At 40.3% G+C, this 20848-nt stretch overlaps 1 protein-coding gene across 1 annotated transcript; it reads right to left on the reverse strand.

The window, feature by feature from the left end:
• Positions 1–8616: 8616 nt before the first annotated feature.
• On the reverse strand, positions 8617–16050 carry TRIM77 (tripartite motif containing 77). The gene is made up of 6 exons (XM_089915388.1): positions 15640–16050; positions 14846–14941; positions 12346–12576; positions 11300–11322; positions 10477–10574; positions 8617–9139 (listed from the first exon to the last, which is right to left on the reverse strand). Exons 1-6 carry the CDS (start codon positions 16048–16050, stop codon positions 8646–8648), a joined length of 1353 nt encoding a protein of 450 aa, XP_089771514.1. The 3' UTR covers positions 8617–8645.
• Between the last annotated feature and the right edge of the window lie 4798 nt (positions 16051–20848).

The following is a 20848-nucleotide window of genomic DNA, read 5'->3' on the forward strand; positions in this document are numbered from 1 at the left end:
CGTACAATCCCCATATCAGTTGGAAACCTTCTCCCTACTCTTGTTCTAGTATAGCCCACTCACTAATTCACCCTCAGAGAGAAAAAAAATCTATTTTACAGGCAAATCTCCACTGACCCTCAGGACCAGAATAGGTCTTTCTTTATATAAACTCTGGTCTTTTCTTACATAATAGTTTAAATTGCAAGAGATAAAGGATGTGTTCAGTGCCATATTCCCAGCAGATCATGTCGTTATCTGCAGATAAAGACAGATAATGCCCAGCGTCTGGGCACTAAAGTATTTGATGAGTGAATAAATTAATAAATGAGATGAGATGATTGTCTTATTGGCAGTAGGGTTTTGATTACGGTGTGCTACTCAATAATCTTTCCTACAGTTTACATAATATACAGTTTCCTTCCAAATTACATTTCTGAAAGGAACGTAGTTTTGAAACACTTAATGATACCAAAAATTTCTGATTAATAAGTGAGAATAGTCATTAAAAGAAATGTTATAAGCCACTGAAAAAGACATAAAATGAATCAGAAGAATAGGAAATGTTGAAGAGAATATGGAATAAAACAATTACTTTGGCCAGTGGTTCTCAGAGTTTGGTTCCAATTCAAACAGGATCATCATCACCTGAACCTTGTTAGAAATTCAAATTCTTGGCTTACACCCAAGACCTCCTGAATCAAAAGTCATGTGAGTGGGACCTGAAATCTGTAGTTTATCAGTCATTCCAGGTAATTCTGATGACTTCTAACGTTTGAGAAACACTGAATTAGGCTGATTTACAAAGAAACAAAGACTTAGGAAATTTCTTACTTCTCAGATCTAAAGTATCACTAGACACAAATTGATTCATTACCATTGATTAACTATACTTTAATGAAAAAAGCATAAAGGTGACGATTAAGTTTTTTTTTAAATTTATGTTATTTATTTTTGGCTGCGTTGGGTCTTCGTTGCTGGGCAGGGGGCTTTCTCTAGTTGCGACGAGCGGGGGCTACTCTTCCTTGTGGTACACAGGCTTCTCATTGCAGTGGCTTCTCTTGTTGCAGAGCACGGGCTCTAGGCGCAGGGGCTTCAGTAATTGTGGCACACGGGCTCAGTAAATGTGGCTCGTGGGCTCTAGAGTGCAGGCTCAGGAGTTGTGGCGCACGGGCTTAGTTGCTCCGGGGCATGTGGGATCCTACTAGACCAGGGCTTGAACCCGTGCCCCCTGCATTGGCAGGCAGATTCCCAACCACTACACCACCAGGGAAGCCCAAAGATTAAGTTCTTAAAGAGAATGTTGAGGATTCCAAAAATAAATTTGAATAACAGATTATTTTGTGGACAACACACATAGTCATATTTCTTGAATTGCTGACTACTTAAACTACACTTTTTGTTTTTTGGTCTGGGGAAATACAGGAAGCAGACAATATTTTTAAAAATTCCATATGTAGTTAGGTATAAAACTAATGAATTTAATTTATTTCTTGAAAATTATTCAGAAAAGACATACAATCAGATTTGTAGGAATGTTATTTTTGGAATAACATTTTATTGGAATAATTTGGAGGCATGTTATTTTGTACTTAAAATTCTGAGTATATGTGGTATGAAGGGATGATTTCAACCTGTTATATAGGCAGCACAGGACACTGAACCCTGAGAAAGAGGAAACAAATGAGGGAAACCCAGTGATAGACCCACCTTACTGCCTGAAGATTTCTAGGTCACAGCACAGGGTGGGGGCACCCTGAGTGTAGATGCGAGTTCAGGGAGGTCAAGGTGGTTGGAGTTCCCAGGACTGAAGCCTGCTTGAGGGTAAAGCTGCACAGAGAGACAGAGACAGACAGAGACAGACATCTCTAGGGGGCCCTAAAGGTGGAGTGTGCAGCTGAATGCCGGTCAATTAATGTTTGTGAGGAAATATTCCAGGTCAAGAAAAGAGGACCCAAAGAGAACCAGTACAACAATCCTGCATCTCACACAGGGCTGGGAATAGTTGTTTCCTCATTCACAATGGGAAATCCTTGAACTACATGGGATATAGGGGAGAGGACGCAGAAGGGGATTGCCCCTCTGGTGGGGAAATCAAGCCCAGATTAAAGACTTCTCTCTCCCCACTAACAGAGTTTAAAAGCACGCTTTGAAAGTCAAGATTTGTTCCAGAGTTAACCCCACTTCTATACTCCTGTGCAACCATGCCTTCTGTGGCACAAAGAGGCAAAGACAACAGAGAAATTAAAGGTGGTTCCACCTGCACTCTTCAAGTAACAGACACCCCTTCTCCCAATTACTCTGGCCTGAAGGAAGGGCTCTCCCAAGGCCACTGGTGCCCATGCCACTGGCACCACTCTGCCATTTTGCTGTTGCTACACAGCGCAGCTTCATGACTGAGCCTGGTCTTGGGTCAGGGGTGGGAGAGAAAACAAGAGAAAAATGAGACTCCCCACCTCCACACTTTTCTGTTTTCAGGGGCCTCTTTGCTGATCCTCTGACGGGAAAGAGAGGGTCTCTTGGAGTTTTTCTGTGAGCTCCTGCTGTGTAGTTCAGAGACTGGGGACTTTCTTTGGTCCCGGAGTAAAGCCAGGAAAGAAAAGAGCCATAGGAAAACCAAATTTTTGTCACTCAGTTCTTTGAGACTATAATTCATTAGACTGATGCGCCGCCTGTGCAAGCACCAGGCTGACCTGGCTCTGCTCAGAGACACCCTCTGGTCTGAGTCTTCTTGTCCCTGACAGTCGATCACTCTCCCGAGCCTCTGCCACCCCCTGCCCTGCTGTGGAGCCATCGGGCTCACGTGAGCTTTCCGCATGTATCGGAGCAGTGGGCTATGGCAGTCTGGCCTCTGTCAGAGATCAGGACTTCTCCTGATGTGCTGCTGGGTAGACTACAGCAATGCCTCTCCCACCCCACTCAGATGCCTCCCCAGTCCAAGAAGCCTCTGCATTCTACAGCCAGCTCTTCCCCGGGCCCTGGCAGCCCTTGGTCCAGTGCAGAGCTGCGATGTGAAGTATGCTTCATGGGGCTGGAGTGTTCGCTAGGCTCAGGCTGGGCACGTGCTGGGGCAGTTTTCAATCTGCCATTTCTGCCCTGACAGGGGAGCCATCAGGCACACACATACTCCTCACAAGCAGAGCCCAGGCTTCCCACATCCCTCCTGTTAGTCCCAGAGCAACTCCAATCAGCCAAAGGGGCTAGTCTTCCCTACACAATATTATACACTAAATGGTCCAAAAGGGTTGTTTATGTACTTCTTAATGAAAAAGGTTTAATGAGAGAGCTTAAGATTTTAAGTAGAATGTTGGGGATTCAGAAAATTAGTGAAACATTTTGGAAAATAGATTATTTTCATGGAAGATATACACAGTTATATTTTTTGAGTCATTTGCTTACTATAAAAAGAAGAAGACTTCCTTTCTTTAGTTTAGAAAATACAGGAAACGAACAATAGCCAAAAAATACTCTAGATGCAAGTAGGTAAAACATTAGTGAGTTCAATTTACTTTCTAGAAGATTAGTGAGAAAAGACTTTGTAATCATATATGCATTATTGGATTATTTAAATTTCTGGGAATACAGTCCTAAAATGACAGGATTCTAAGTGATTACTGTATACATATAAATTTTACACTAGACATGGATATCAGCAATTTTACACTAGACATGGATATCAGCAATATTAGAGCAGTGTCGTTTCCTGGGTCAAAATAATTTAAGTACATATTCTGAGATGTCAGTAGCAGATGTTATGATCTCAGGATGCTGTAACAATTAAGCCATGGCCCATTGGCACAAGATGGAGAAAATGACCACAGGAACCAAAGAGAAAGCCTCAAACTCACCTGATGTATGAATGTCTGATTTATGCCTGAACAGGCACGCATTGCATGTGGATGTAAAATAGACTTCTCAATAAGTCTGCTGTGGTATTTACCTAATGCCATCTACAAAAATCAATTTCATGTGGATTGAGTTCAATGGGAAAGACATTCATCATTTTAAAAGGAGTGAATATTAAAAGAAAACCTTTTTGACCCTTTGTTACACAGTGATTTCCTAATAAAGAAACAAAAACCACAAATTGAATAAGAAAAATGATCAATTAACTACAAACATTAAGCATTTCTGTTATCAAAAGTCATCTTAATGGAAGAGAAATGCTGGGAAAAACACTGTAATCCATAAAACTAGCAAAGGATAAGTGACCAGAATATACCAAGAGACCTGAAAATCTATAAGACCAATATAAGCCCACTACCCCAAGCACAGAAGGACAAAGAATAAGTTCACAGGAAAGAAAGGCAGATATACATAAAAAGATGCTCAAACTCACAGGAAATCAGAGAAATAAAAATTAAAATCACAATCACTACCTTCAGATATTTTTTAAAATAACATTTATAATATTATTAATATTATTTTAATAACATTAAAATAATATTTTTTAAAAAATATTAAGCTCTGGTGATGACAAGAGGAACCCAAAATATCTCATGTTATAGGAGTAAAAATTGGTACAATTCTCTTGGAAATCAATCTCTAGTGAAATTCAAGTTGAACATATTTAGAATCCTGATTGAATAATCTAGACAAGAACAAGTGCTATATGTGGCAGGTACAAATTGGTCATAACAACATAATATACAATCACCAAAATAATAATAAGAAAGAAACTCTGGCCAATCTCAATTCCATTACTGGTGAAATGGCTAAGTAAATCTAAGTATAGTCTCATTAAAGAACGTCATATGTCCGGATTTCAGACTATATTCCAAAGCTACAGTAATCAAAGTGATATGGTACTGGCATAAAAAAATACATAGATCAACAGGATTGAGAGCCAGGAAATTAACCTGTGCATATACAGTCAACTAATCTTTGACAAGACCAAGAACACACAGTGAGGAAATGATAGGTTGTTCAGTACATGATGTTGGGAGACTTTTAAGTTCCTTCCTGCATAGGGCAGTGCTTAGGTGTTACCAGGGTTAAGAAGTGCTCAAAGGAATTAGGAAAGCTCTTGGACGTTCCCAGTGGTCCAGTGGTTAAGAATCCAGTCTTCCACCGCAGGGGGTGTGGGTTCAATCCCTGGTCAGGGAACTATGATCCCACATGCCTAGCAGCCCTGCCCCCCAAAAAAACAAAAACAAAGGAAAGCTCTTATCCAAAGCACTGGGTGGTGCTTAGCAATACTGAAGCAATCCTGACTCCAGGCTTCTAAAACACTGGACCCATGAGGGTTGGGTCCAGTGCCAGGGGTCCTTAGCCCCTGAATGGGAATATCTAAACCTGGGAGTCACCTAGCAAGGCAGGGTCCTGATGGACCGTAGTGACCATGATCCTGGAATTCTCACCCCTCTTCCTTCTTGACCCAGCACTGACTCATTTGCCTCAAAGGTCATGGGATTCCTCCTCTTCTAAGATCAATGCTTAGTAACCACCCAGAAGAGCTTCTCTTTCCAGTGGGTACTTCCTGCCATGGGGATGGAATAGAGGGGGAACACTCATCCCACATCACCCTTTGCTGGGACCCACAGCTTACAGTGCAACCAGGGCTTAGAATCTAGTTTCCAGAAACTCAAATGGAAGCCCCCACCACAACATCATCAAAACCTGGCATACGTCATTTATTCAGCAAAACAAATATCTAGCAAAGGCCAATGTTGATAAACTTGACAGTCTAGATGAAATGGGTAAATTCGTTGGAAGATACACACTACTAAAGCCCACTGAATATAAAAGTAAGTAAAATGAATAACTGGATATCCATTAACAAAATTGAATCTGTAATTTAATAAATTACTCTCAGACTTCTCTTTTGAGCAAAAATGAAGTAACAGGGATGGGATTTGCTCTTCTATCTTAAACAAGGACAACCCAGAAATGTGACATATAAAAGCAACAGTTTTCAGACATTTGACAATAAGCATCACAGGAGAGTAAACTTAGAGAGAGGGACCAAAGGAGGGGAGCCTTGTGACAGTCCCATTTTACTGCCTGGAGATTTCTAGACTTGTCACAGGGAGGGGGAACCCAGACAGAGCCCAGTGGTCTCCCCGAGTTGAAGAGACAGGGTTGGAAGTTCAGTAAAACCAAGGTGGCTGGAGTTCCCAGGATTGAGTACTAGTCGAGGGTAGAGTTGCACAGAAGAGAGCTCCAGAGAGCTCCCACAGCAGGAGCCTACATCTGAGTACAGATCAGTGAATGCTTGTGAGGAAAATATCCAAGATCAAGGAAAGAACCACCCCAAAGGGGTAGATGGAACAATACCTCAGGTCACACAGGGCTGGGAATAGTTCCCACTATCCAGAGTGAAAAATCCTCACGGTACAGGGCATATCTTTTAGAACACTCAGGGAGCAGGGGGGTTGGTATTGTCCCAGTGGTGGGGAAAATCCAGCCCAGATTAAAGACTTCTCTGCTTTCTCCTTACACCGTTTATAAGCAAGCCTCGAAAACTGGAGATTCTTCCAGAGTTAACACCACCTTCTGGCCCCTATAGGACTGTGGTGGTCCTCAAGTCAAAGCAACAATAGAAAACACTTAAGAAGATTTCACGCACACACCCCACTTTGGACAGTAGGGGTCTGTTTCTGCAGTTCCTCTGGAAAAAGGAGAAAAGGGCTCTCTTGGGACAAAGCGTCCCCATCTGCCATTTTACTGTTGCCACTCACTGTGCCTTTCTGACTGTGGCTGATCCTGGGGCGGCACTGGAAGAGAAAAAGAGAGGATGAAAAGAAAAAAGTGATTTCCCCTCACACTTTCCTGTTTGCGGGACCCTCTTTTCCTGGTCCTCTGACTAGAAACCAGGTGTTTCTGTTTGAGCTTCTGCTGCATGCGCATGCTGTGCAGATCAGAGAACTGAGTCTTCCTTCAGTTCAGTCAATGCCAGGAAGGAGAAGAGGAAAAATAATTCCACCAACTCACCTCCACTGTGGGTAATTATTCAAGTCTTAACTTCTCTCCTCATTTCACTTTCTAGTTTTAATTTTTCACATTCCTCACATGGTTACTTTTTATGGTCAGTTCAGAGTTTTCAGTTGTAATCTGTAGGTGAGACAGACTATGGAGAATTTCTTCCGTTTTGGCCAGTGCCAGAGTCAATACAAAACTTTTCAGTATGCAACAATGATTGGACCCCTTCCGAAGATGAGGGCATTATTAGATTGCTTTAAATCCCTAAGCAAATATCTGGAAATCTAGTTATCATTTCTTTTCCACCACAACTTCATAGAAATACATATAATCCCCAAATTATTCCCTAAGCAACTTCTCTTTAAAGAGAGAGAGCAAAAGTTGGAGAGATATACTCCAATAAAGATGTAAAAAAAAAAAGATGGAGAGATGGAAGGAGAAAGGGGAGTGGGGAGAGAAAGATTGATTCTTCTAAAAGAGAAGAAAAAGAAAAAATTGTTTTTCCTTAGGATAAACTCTCCTAGAATCTACTCTTTTAACAGCTTTCCTATCTATCATACATCAGTGTCAACTAGAGTCATTATGGTGGACAACACATCCCCAAAGAGATTGATTTCAGTGTCTGATCACTTTACAAAGTTGTAAGATCTAAGTCAGTGACACTCTTTGAAATGAAATGTGACTGTTAACAGCTTGGATGTTTTGTGCATTAAGAAATAAAGTTTACTGTCCCTCCTTGAAAATGTATATTCAAGGTATTTTCACTCTACATATCTTCCTTAAAAGTACTGCAGTATCCAAGCATCTAGGTCTTATTATCTCTACTACTACCACTCTGAGAAAATATGTGTATGTTCCTAAAAATCTCTGTTCGTCATTGAGAGCTACTAATAGCAACATTGAGGAATCAGATCATACACAGTCTATATTTTACCAGTTAAAATGAATTTCTGAGCCATGTACCTGAACAATAACTTAATTCACATCTTTATTTAATATTTCTCATCGCTTCTTGAGCTGCTAATTGTGTCTACATTATAGTAACTTTTTTTGGTTATATAGCCTTTGCTTTTAATAATTTTCCTACACATTCATTCATTTGTTCCAATATATTTTTGATGTCTCTCATATCCTTAACCAGGTGTTTCATCCCTGGAATGTGGCTGGGAAGAGGACTAGCATTGGCCTTCGCTTCTTGCAGTCTGCAAACTAGAAAAGAAGACCCAAAATCTATTGTGAGTTTTACAAAGAGAAAGAATAAGCTGTTCTTGAGGTCATATCATGATTGACCTAATCTAGTTTGGTAAACTGAGGATTACAAAAGGAATAGGATTTAGCCAGATGAGTGCAGGGAGAAGAGAATTCTACGCTGCCCTTGAGTCTTGACAAGGACTCTCTAGAAGGAGAAGCCTCTGTGCTTTCTGTTCATGCATTTGGCTGAGTTTCCACACCCATGTATTCTTTAATCTCTAGCAACTTCAGATGGCAAATGAAAAATACATGTATCCTACCCAGTAAAATAAAAGAGATTACTTTTATTTAAATAAAACAGAAAAGACAAATGTACATCGTTAACATTATCACCACTTTAAAAAATAACGCAGCCATGATATCTCCTGAAGGTAAAATGAAGTTAAACACAGTGAAGTATAATTGATTTTCCCCATTCTAGAAGTCACCAGGATAGAAGCCCCTCAGCTATTAGAATTGCCGAGACCTTGGTCAGGTTTGTGAGCTGTTCCTGATCATTTGGGTCCACACCAAATGAAAGGTCTGAGAGGGAAAGAGAAAGAGCGTGAGAGGAAATTACAAATGAGGGAACTTCTGGCAACATTAATAAAGCTTATTATACCACATTCATAATCTAGAAACACCCCTATCCAGCCCTGGGGTCTTTGGATATAGTGGGGTAAGAGTGGGAATGTAGAAAAGAGACTGAAATGGTCTTCCACACTGACACACAGAAGTAGAAAAATATCCTCAGAGTTAAGTAGCATATCATTCCTACTTGTCCAGGATTCCTTGCAAAGTCCTATAATCCAGGTACGAGAGTTTCCCACATTCACCTCCCAGTAATGTTTGCCAGTGGTGAAGGTCTGAGCACCCCATGAAGGAGTATTCTCTGAACTTGCTGGATTACGGGGCACATCTTGATGGTCAGGACTGCACTGCAAACGTCTCAGGTCTTCAGTCAGAGCCACGTGACAATTTCTTATTTTATGATCCAACGTAACATACACTTCAGTAAAAAGAAAACAGCAAAGTCAAAGAACAGAGTTTTAAAGTTCTGAGGGACAGACAAGTGTGGCGGTATTGTGGCAGAGGTCTAGCAACCAAATCTCTGGAACAAAGCAAAGCTGGTTTGTCTTATTTGCTGGGAATATTCCAGCCCACCATGACCATTTTCAAGGTGCCAGCCATTTAGTAATTGCTCCTAAAATTCTGGAACTTGTAACAGTTTGCTCCCATGGGTGTGTCAGAATGAGCTAGCTCCAGAACACCCCTTTACCAAAGGTGACTAGACAGAGTATGTCACTGAAAATCCAGAGAAAGAACAGGAAGGGCTTCTTGTCTATCTAAAGAGCCAGAAAATCTCTAATCGTACAACTAGATGAAGGAAAATTTTGAGAATACATAAAGATGTGGGATATCAGGCTCTGGCTTATTTTTACTAACTAACTCCTTAAAAACTGGGGATTTCATTCATAGATGTCAAGAAAATAGCAAAAAAACAAAGAAAAAAAAACAAAAAAAGAAAATAGCAAAATGGCCCTTAATTCACTTAAGTCCTCTCATTAATCCACTCTCACAAAATAAAATAGTAATAAATATATTATACATTATACTTTAAATATGATATTGTTTTTCTTTTTAGTCCTAAATAGTGATCACATTGCTTAACATTTAAGCAAGCAAAAATAAAATAAACCAAAAACCCATCTGTGCCTTTTTTTAGAAGTGATTTCTCTCTTAGGTTTTCTAATGGAGCCACCACTGAATCAGAATCCAACTCATCCCATCTCAGGCCTGCTTCTCCTTTGTCTGCTAGGCTCACCCTTCAGTTGCATTTGTCTTAAGGGGCCCTCTATGCAAAAAATCATGGGTTCAGTTTGTTTTGTGGTTGTACTTGTTGTATATAAAAATACTTTTAAGCTTTTTAAAAGTCTTGTGATTTTTCAAATGTAATTATTACATTCAATATTCAGATAAACATTTAAATAACAACATTAAGGTGATTCTAAGAATCTGAATATCCACATATAACCACAGTTAACTACAAGACGAAATACACTGAATGGATATGCAGTTTTATAGGGCAGAGTGTTCTTTTTTTTAAATTTTAACTCACCACAAGTAACTATATAAGAAACTGTCATATTCGATTGATTGTTTTTGACAGGCTTCAGTTAGCTTTCTCTGACTGATAATTAACAATAAATTATAAAGTTAGTTATAAAGCAGTGCCTGCTTCCCTGTTCTCTACAAAGAACAGACAGAGCAATGAAGAGAGATCACCAGCATGTATCTAGTCGTGAAGGAAATATTACTGCCTTCACCCAGAGAGCTGCCTCTTACCTCGGAAGCTGTTAAGCCTTTCCAACATCCCAGTGATGGCCCATGTACTGAGCTGTGGGTCCATAGGCTGAGGAATGTACAGCTGCATTAACTGACTCCTGTAAAAAAAAAAAAAAAAGACCCACTTACTAACAGGCCCAAAGGGATCACTAGCAGTCCATTGATGGGGCTGCATCAGAATCCTCATAATTAGGTGTGAAGGGTGTGAATTTAACTCCTCAGATGGAGGAACACTACAGTTGCTATTATATTTTACAATCTGTTTCCCTGCTCTTAGCATATCAATCTTAGTAGAATATGTCACCTCAATCATAATTGTGTCTGTTTCCTCTCTTCTAGCTTCCCTAGGGGATCCACACAGCAATTCTCATTTAATTCCTGAAATCTAATAGGTGGCAAATAGTTAGAATTTGCCATCTGATACATATGGATCCTTAGCACTATCGTATGTTCTTTCTGGATGATTCTACCTCCCTCCTCATCTCAGCATCTGTCTACCTGCTGCCTCTCTGAGCTTATCTGCCTTTCCCATAGATGACCAGGAATAATCCTCAAATATCAATAATTAGAATTTGGAAATTAGGGGGGCAGCAAAAATAGTTGTCTCTTTGCAACTTCTACAGTAAGGCTTACAACTGAAACTGCACTCCCCTCAACCCTACTTTCACCTAAGGGTAGACTATAAAACCTGGCAGACTTTTAGAGAAGGAAGGAATAAAAGCAGACAGAAAGAAACTTCTCATTAAAAAGGGAGGGTCCATCTCAACAGAAATAGCCTGATCATTATCACAATTACCATGATTTGAATAGGGGGCAAACTTACCTTTTCATTGTGTCTCCCACACCCTGTAAAGAGAAAGAAAGGAAGGCTTAGCTTTCAGCACAAGCTCTCCTGTTTAGTCTAGTTTGAGGATATGAGATTATACTGGGAAATTCACTATCTCCAGTTTTCTTCCTTGGGGAAAATCATTTGCCATTTCCCTTATCCTTAAAAAGATGAAACCCAGTCTCACATTTACATACAGTTGATAAAATCATACTCTTGATAAAATTGAAAGTCAGAAGATGTTCTTAGGGTGCACGAATGGCTGTGCTTTGTTGTAATCTACAGCAGGATTCACAGCGTTCCGCAAAGTTCTTATAAGGGTGTGAAAGCTAGAACTTCACAACAGAAAGAAGGCATACATCCCATATTCACACATATTACCAAGTACACATACAAAGTTAAATTATCTGCTCACAAGCTGCTCTCTTGCAGCTGGTCAGAAACTGTAAATATAGTCGTCCCTGAGTATATGAGGGGAATTCATTCCAGGACCCCTTGTATACCAAAATCCATGGATGCTCAAATCTCTTATATAAAATGCACAGTATTTCCATATAATGTAGGCACAATTTCCTGTATACTTTAATCACCTCTAGATTACTTATAATACCTAATATAATGTAAATGCTATGTAAATAGTTGTCAGCATTGACAAAGTTTTGCTTTTTGGAAATTTCTGGGCTTTTAAAAAATATATATTTTCCATCGGCAGTTGGTTGAATCCCCAGATGTGAAACCTATAGGGATATGGAAGGCTAACTGTATAGTAGAGGAATAGAACAAGAAGGTTTGGGAGATTTTCTTCTGGATCTGTTACTTGAACCTTTCCACACAGTTATCCTTCTTCCATATAAGGCAAAAGTGATGTTTCGTCTCCAGATTATACTGGAGGAGCAAAACCCGCCATCATAGAGGCAGAAGAAGAATCTGGACTTTGGAACCGGAAAAATAATGGAGGCCAAAAAGGATATAACTCCAGTGGATATAAATGCTTTCCAAGCAGGCTGGTGTTCAGCACCCTAACGTCCTTCCTTAGTCCTTACCTGGAGCATGTCCACGTCTGCTTTAAGGCACAGTTCCTTCAGCTCCTCATATATTCTTCTCAGGAGTTTCCCCATATGAACCATTCTGGCTACATTTCTCCTGAGTCGCTGAAAAACAATCTTGCCTTCAATTGCCAATATCTCTAAATGTTTTTGCTTTTCTTCCTGGAGATATTGACATACCTTAGGGTATTCAGCTCCTATCATCACCATCCGTAGATTCACAAAACCCTGCAGTGACATTGGATTAATTAGATCATGTATCTGGATGGTTTTATTCTTCTCCTATCATCTATTGTCTACGTGTTATGTATAGAATACTTGTCTTAGTTTGTTTGGGCTACTATAACAAAAGCACAATAGACTGCATAACTTATAAATAACAGAATTTACTTCACACAGTTCAGTAAGGTGGGAAATCCAAGATCAGTGCCAGCAGATTTGGTGTATGGTGAGAGCCACTGCCTAGATAGCTATCTTTTTTTTTTTTTTTTTTGCTTAATAATGATTAAAATATATTCTACATTACAAAGCACATTCACATACTTGGTTTTCATTTTTTTTTACCATATGCATGTATCTTTTTTATTGAAGTGTAGTTGATTTACAATATTGTATTAATTTCAGGTATACAGCAAAGTGATTTGGTTATACATACATATATATATGCATATATCTATATTCTGTTTTTTCCCAATTCTTTTCCATTATAGGTTATTACAAGATATTGAATATAGTTCCCTGTGCTATAAAGTAGGTCCTTGTTGTTTATCTATTTTATATATAGTAGTGTGTATATGTTAATCCCAAACTCCTAATTTATCCTTCCCGCCACTTTCCCCTTTGGTAACCATAAGTTTTTTTCTATGCCTGTCGGTCGATTTCTGGTGTGTAAATAAGTTCATTTGTATCATTTTTATTTTTAGATTCCACATATAATTGATATCATATATTTGTCTTTCTCTGACTTAATTCCCACAATATGGTAATCTCTAGGTCCATCCATGTTGTTGCAAATGGCATTATTTCATCCTTTTTCGTGGCTGAGTAGTATTCCATTGTATAAGTATACTACATCTTCTTTATCCATTCATCTTTTGATGGACATTTAGGTTGCTTCCATGTCTTCACTAGATAGTCATCTTTTGGTTGTGTCCTCACATGGCAGGAGGGCCAAGCCTCCACAGGGCTTCTTTTATAAGAATCCTACTCATAAGGACTCTGCCTTCATGACCTAATCACCTCCCAAAGGCACGACCTCCTAACACCATCACTTTGGGGGTTAGAATTTCAACATTTGAACTTGGTGCGGGGGGGAGACCCAAACTTTTGGACCATACCTTCTGTTTTCTCTGCTCCAGAAGGATGGGTTCTCAGAGAACTGCTGGTTCACTCCCTTCACTTCTTTAGATCTCTACCCTGATGTAACGTTCATAATGAGTCTTCCCTGACCAGCATACTTTCTCCGCAAGCCTGTACTATTTATACACATCCCTGCTTTAATTTTCTCCCAAGAACTTTACAAATGTGAGGTATTATAAATGTTACTCTTTTTTATTTGTCACATGACTTCTCTTACTAGATTATAACCAACTGAGGTCAGTGATTTTCTTCCTTTTGTCCATTTCTGTATCTCTTTGTGGGCCTAGAACAGTGAGCAATGCATCATATGCCCTACTATGAATGAGTGGTTTATTAGGAAATCCATCCTAAATGATCAAGATAATTTTATTATTGCCTTTGGTATTTTCACAGCACTGTATACAGATTTCTGTTCAATGACATATTCTATACCATAGCCTGTTGATATGCCTTCTTTAGAAGTGATTGAGTTCTTTGAAAATAAAAATGTAGTTTATTTTTATTAAACCTTCAGTTTCAGGTTCCCAGTTCATATATGTGCATCAATGAATGATACAACCCCAAATCCTTAGGTAGACGTTCACAATCTTGCCATGGTTATAATTACATTTCTAGCCATAACTCTCACTGCCTGCTTCATGCCCTATGTACTAATTAACAGGAGCTACTTGCAGGTCCCAGACAATTCCATGATTTGTCTCATTTTTAGCTTTCTTGTCCCTTAGGTGTCTGTGTCATAAATACCCATGAATTTACAGATTCTACTAACACATTAGCATTGGGATGATTTTTACTTGAGAAGCTTTTCTTAACATTCAAAGTTTACTAATCTCCTACAGAACTCTATTTTTACCTCCATCCCAGTGACCATTGCATTTGTTTTGTGATATTGCATTTTCTTGTCCCTGCTAAAGTACAATATTAGTGGTAGACATTGCTTTATCAAGAAAATCAGGAAAAACCTTTTAGTTACATATTGGGTTCATTCAACATGAAATCCTCTATTAAAGGTCATGTATGTAGCTCTCTCTGATCACTCACTCAGGGGACATTATGATTTAATTCAAATTCTTCCACTGTAAGTTACGAGGATATTTGTCCCAAGCTGGTTCCAGTGGATACAGGGTCTACTGCTTACCTCCCATACTCTGAATATGTTGGTCACTTTTTTTATATTTCTCTGATTTTCTTTTTTCTTTTTCCAAATAGATTTCATTTGCATCAGAAGGTTCTCCTGCAAAATAACTATAAATTGGAGTTCTAGAAAAGCAAAGGTAGTACATTTCAGATACTTAAAAGAAGACAGAATGGTATGAACATGGGACAAACAGTAAAGAGAGCAGAGATGTCAGTGATTTACCTGGGGAACACTAACTGATAAATCTGAGAGATCAACCAAAAATAGAATGCCTAAATTTAGAAAATGTAATCTATTATCTGAGGAATCTAACACTGATATTGTAGTAACTTGGTCAATTTTCAGAAGTGAATCTTGCTTTATATTTAATTGTGAAATATTAGCCCTCAGTTTTCCTAAGGCACTGTAAGAAAATATTGGCCAGTGTTTCTAAATCTGCTATAATTAGAACAGGATCGTCGTAATCATAGTTGTAGGAGCCAATGACTGTTCCTGAAACTAGAGATTTATCCACCACGTTACTTACACTGAAATACCAGCACCCTAATTCTCATCAATTTCATCATCATTCCTGTCTTTCAGCCCAACAGAATTTAAACTTCAGGAGAACAAGAATGTTGTCTAGTTTCTTCACTGCTTTATCCCTAGATTTCAGAATAGTGCCTGGCACGTGGTGTTCAGAAATTCGATTTGTTTCCTACATAAAATAATAATAACAATCAATGTATTTGCCTCATTGCTTATCAGATACAGGGTCGTCCACATTTCAAAGTGCGTTCAGAGATATCACTTACCCTGTAGTGCTCTGCAACCTGCTTTACTGGATAGTGTTCATGCGTGGCATGCTCTGGGGAATGAGAGCAGAACAAACACAGCAGGCTCTTGTCAGTTTGACAGAAGTAGAGCTTTATCACTTGGTGTATCCTACACATCTGCTTGGCAGAGCTAGGTAACTGGCAGACAACTGATCCTCTGGTAGGAAGAACATGTTCCTTAGAAAAAATAGTGCTTTTGAAGTCCATTTTCGGAGATACTGCCTTGCACACAGGACAGCAAGGAGCTGTTTGGACATCTTCCCACAAGAGACAGAGGCAAGGAGTACAAAATCTGTGCCCACAGCTAATGGTGACAGGGTCTGTGAAATTGTCCTTGCAGATGGAGCAGATGAACTCACTGGGGAAACACTGCATGAAAGCAGATTCCATGTTTCTGAGAAAATAAAAGGAAAGGACATTCTTTACCCTTGGCATGTGAGTTGAGCTTTGAGCCTTCTCTCACTAATACACATATGTACTGTAGGAGGACAGGCCATGTTTTGAATAGGATGGCGAGGCACAAAGAGAGTCCTGAAGACTGGTAAAATGCATTACTATTTTCTTACATTGGCCTCCAGCACTACTTCTCATTTCCCTATTAGAAATCCAGGATTTTTCACATATATTATCTCTCTTTCAGAGACAAAGAAATCAGAGGTTCTGGGCTCATTCATAGGCAGTGGGTCATATTGTGTCCAAAACTATCACAATTTTCCCCTTTTTTCCTCTCTCTGATTGGTTAGCACAGGGTATTTGTTCCAATTCTGGCCAATGAAATAAGAAACTAAGACTCCTAGGACAATTCCAGAAAAGATTTTCTTGCTTCAGAAGAGATGCGTGGAATTTTAAAGAAAAACTGCTTTTTCTGTTTCTGGACATTTTTTGGATACAATACCCATTTGCATAGCCATCTTGTGGTCACAACGTGAACTAGCCTAAGGAGAAAAGACAATAGTCTAAGGATAACAAAAAAGATGGAAAGAAACTGGGTTCTTAACAATGACATTGAACAATAGTTACCTAATTCTGGAGATGCCAATTTCTGACTAAATTAACACAAATCCCTATACTAAAGACCTAACAGAAGAAAGTTTGTGCTCACTACCACATAAAAAAAGAACTTAGCACAGTATCTACTGTCATATGTGATACGTCAAGGGTTCAACAAAAATTATGAGGCATATCATAAGGCAAGAAAAATGTAGTCTGAACAGACAAAGCAGTCATCAGAACCAGACTTAGATACAACACAGTTGTTAGAACCATCAGACAAAGAATTTAAAATAACTGTGATTAGTATGTTAAAGGCTTTTATAAAAAATGTAGACAACATGCAAGATAGGTAATTTCAGGAGAGGGACGAAAACTATAAGAAAATCAGATAGGCTAGATATAATATATGCAGAGAATTTTGTGTTTGCGTTCAGGAGTAGTTGCAATACAAGAAAGAAAAGTATCAGTGACCATAATGGTAGGTCAATATAAAATACCAAAACTAAACACAGAGAAGAAAAACGAAGAGTAAAAAATTAAAACAGAACAGAGCATCAAAGAGCAGAAGGACAACATTAAATGCTGTTTAACATTGTTTAGCATCTGTGTAATTAGATTTCCAGAAGGAAAATAAAGATATAACAGAGCAAAAGAAACATTTAAAGAAATAATTTGAGAGACTCTTCCAAAATTAGTGACGGACACTAAAAAAAAGATCTACGAGGGAAGATGGCGGAAGAGTAAGACGCGGAGATCACCTGCCTCCCCACGGATACATCAGAAATACATCTACACACGGAACTGCTCCTATAGAACACCCACTGATCTCTGGCAGAAGACCTCAGACCTCCCAAAAGGCAAGAAACTCCCCACGTACCTGCGTAGGGCAAAAGAAAAAAAAAAAACAGAGATAAAAGGACAGGGACAGGACCTGCACCAGTGGGAGGGAGCCGAGAAGGAGGAAAGGTTTCCACACACTAGAAGCCCCTGCGTGGGCGGAGACTGCGGGTGACGGAGTGGGGAAGCTTCGGAGCCTCGGAGGAGAGCTCAGCAACACGGATGCGGAGGGCAAAGCAGAGAGATTCCCGCACAGAGGATCAGGGCCGACTGGCACTCACCAGCCCGAGAGGCTTGTCTGCTCACACACGGGGACGGGCGGGGCTGGGAGCTGAGGTTCCGGCTTTGGTTGGAGCGCAGGGAGAGGACTGGAGTTAGCGGCGTGAAAACAGCCTGAAGGGGTTAGTGCGCCACAGCTGGCCGGGAGGGAGTCCGGGAAAGCGTCTGGAGCTGCCGTTTCTTCCCTCTTTGTTTCCTGGTGCACGAGGATAGGGGACAAATAGCGCTGCTTAAAGGAGCTCCAGAGACGGGCGAGAGCCGCGGCTAACAGCGCGGACCCCTGAGATGGGCATGAGGCACTGAAGCTGCTGCTGCCGCCACCAAGAAGCCTGTGTGCAAGCACAGGTCACTCTCCACACCGCCCCTCGCGTGAGCCTGTGCAGCCCGCCACTGCCAGGGTCCCGTGATCCAGGGACAACTTCCCCGGGAGAACGCACGGCGCTCTTCAGGCTGGTGCAACGTCCCGCCTGCCTCTGCTGCTGCAGGCTCGTCCCGCATCGTGCCCCTCCCTCCCCACGGCCTGAGTGAGCCAGAGCCCCCGAATCAGCGGCTCCTTTAAGCGCGTCCTGTCTGAGCGAAGAACAGGCGCCCTCAGGCGACCTACACGCAGAGGCGGGGCCAATTCCAAAGCTGAGCCCCAGGAGCTGTGAGAAGAAGAGAAAGGGAGATGTCTCCCAGCAGCCTCAGGAGCAGCGGATTAAAGCTCCACAATCAACTTGATGTACCCTGCATCTGTGGAATACCTGAATAGACAACGAATCATCCCAAATTGAGGAGGTGGACTTTGGAAGTAAGAGATTATTTTTTCCCCGTTTCCTCTTTTTGTGAGTATGTGTATGCTTCTGTGTGAGATTTTGTCTCTATAGCTTTGCTTTCACCATTTGTCCTAGGGTTCTGTACCTCCGTATTTTTTACTTCAAAATTTTTTTTTCTTAATAATTATCTTTTATTTTAATAACGTTATTTTATTTTATCTTATTTTATTCTTTCTTTCTTTCTTTCTTTCTTTCTTTCTCTTCTTTCTTTCTTTCTTTCTTTCTTTCTTTCTTCTTCCTTTCTTTCTATTTTTTCTCCCTTTTGCTCTGAGCCGTGTGTATGAAAGGCTCTTGGTGCTCCAGCCAGGAGTCAGTGCTGTGGCTCTGAGGTGGGAGAGCCAACTTCAGGACACTGGTCCACAAGAGACCTCCCAGCTCCACGTAATATCAAACAGCAAAAATCTCCCAGAGATCTCCATCTCAACACCAGCACCCAGCTTCACTAAACTACTAGCAAGCTACAGTGCTGGACACCCTATGCCAAACAACTAGCAAGACAGGAACACAACCCCACCCATTGTCAGAAAGGCTGCTTAAAATCATAAGGCCACAGACACCCCAAAACACACCACCAGACGTGGACCTGCCCACTAAAAAGACAAAATCCAGCCTCATCCAACAGAACACAGGCACTAGTCCCCTCCACCAGAAAGCCTACACAACCCACTGAACCAACCTTAGCCACTGGGGACAGACACCAAAAACAACAGGAACTATGAACCTGCAGCCTGCAAAAAGGAGACCTCAAACATAGTAAGATAAGCAAAATGAGAAGACAGAAAAACACACAGCAGATGAAGGAGCAAGGTAAAAACCAACCAGAACTAACAAATGAAGAGGAAATAGGCAGTCTACCTGAAAAAGAATTCAGAATAATGATAGTAAAGATGATCCAAAATCTTGGAAATAGAATAGAGAAAATGTAAGAAACATTTAACAAGAACCTAGAAGAACTAAAGAGGAAACAAGCAACGATGACCAGCACAATAAATGAAATTAAAAATACTCTAGGAGGGATTAATAGCAGAATAACTGAGGCAGAAGAAAGGATAAGTGATCTGGAAGATAAAATAGTGGAAATAACTACTGCAGAGCACAATAAAGAAAAAAGAGGGGCTTCCCTGGTGGCGCGGTGGTTGGGAGTCCGCCTGCCGATGCAGGGGGCGCAGGGTCGTGCCCCGGTATGGGAGGATCCCACGTGCCGCGGAGCGGCTGGGCCCCTGAGCCATGGCTGCTGGACCTGCACGTCCGGAGCCTGTGCTCCACAATGGGAGAGGCAGTGAGGGGCCTGCGTGCCACAAAAAAAAAAAAAAAAAAAAAGAAAATATAATGAAAAGAACTGAGGACAGTCTCAGAGACCTCTGGAACAACATTAAACACACCAACATTCGAATTATAGGGGTCCCAGGAGAAGAAGGGAAAAAGAAAGTTACTGAGAAAATATTTGAAGAGATTATAGTTAAAAACTTCCCTAATATGGGAAAGGAAATAGTTAATCAAGTCCAGGAAGCACAGAGAGTCCCATACAGGATAAATCCAAGGAGAAACATGACAAGACTCATATTAATCAAACTATCAAAAATTACATACAAAGAAAACATATTAAAAGCAGCAAGGGGAAAACAACAAATAACACGCTAAGGAATCCCCATAAGGCTAACAGCTGATCTTTCAGCAGAAACTCTGCAAGCCAGAAGGGACTGGCAGGATATCTTTAAAGTGATGAAGGAGAAAAACCTACACCCAAGATTACTCTACCCAGCAAGGATCTCATTCAGATTTGATGGAGAAACTAAAAGCTTTACAGACAAGCAAAAGCTGAGAGAGTTCAGCACCACCAAACCAGCTTTACAACAAATGCTAAAGGAACTTCTCTAGGCAAGAAACATAAGAGAAGGAAAAGAACTACAATAACAAACCCAAAACAATTAAGAAAATGGGAATAGGAACATACATATCGATAATTACCTTAAATGTAAAGGGATTAAATGCTCCCACCAAAAGACACAGACTGGCTGAATGGATACAAAAACAAGACCCATAAATATGCTGTCTACAAGAGACCCACTTCAGACCTAGGGACACATACAGACTGAAACTGAGGGCATGGAAAAAAATATTACATGCAAATGGAAATCAAAAGAAAGCTGGAGTAGCAATTCTCTTATCAGACAAAATTGACTTTAAAATAAAGACTATTACAGGAGACAAAGAAGGACACTACATAATGATCAAGGGATCTATCCTAGAAGGAGACATAACAA

The sequence above is a fragment of the Delphinapterus leucas genome, chromosome 7 (genome assembly GCF_059928025.1).
Source record: "Delphinapterus leucas isolate spDelLeu-1000000601 "Yukka" chromosome 7, BTC_Dleu_Yukka2, whole genome shotgun sequence".
Taxonomy (NCBI): domain Eukaryota; kingdom Metazoa; phylum Chordata; class Mammalia; order Artiodactyla; family Monodontidae; genus Delphinapterus; species Delphinapterus leucas.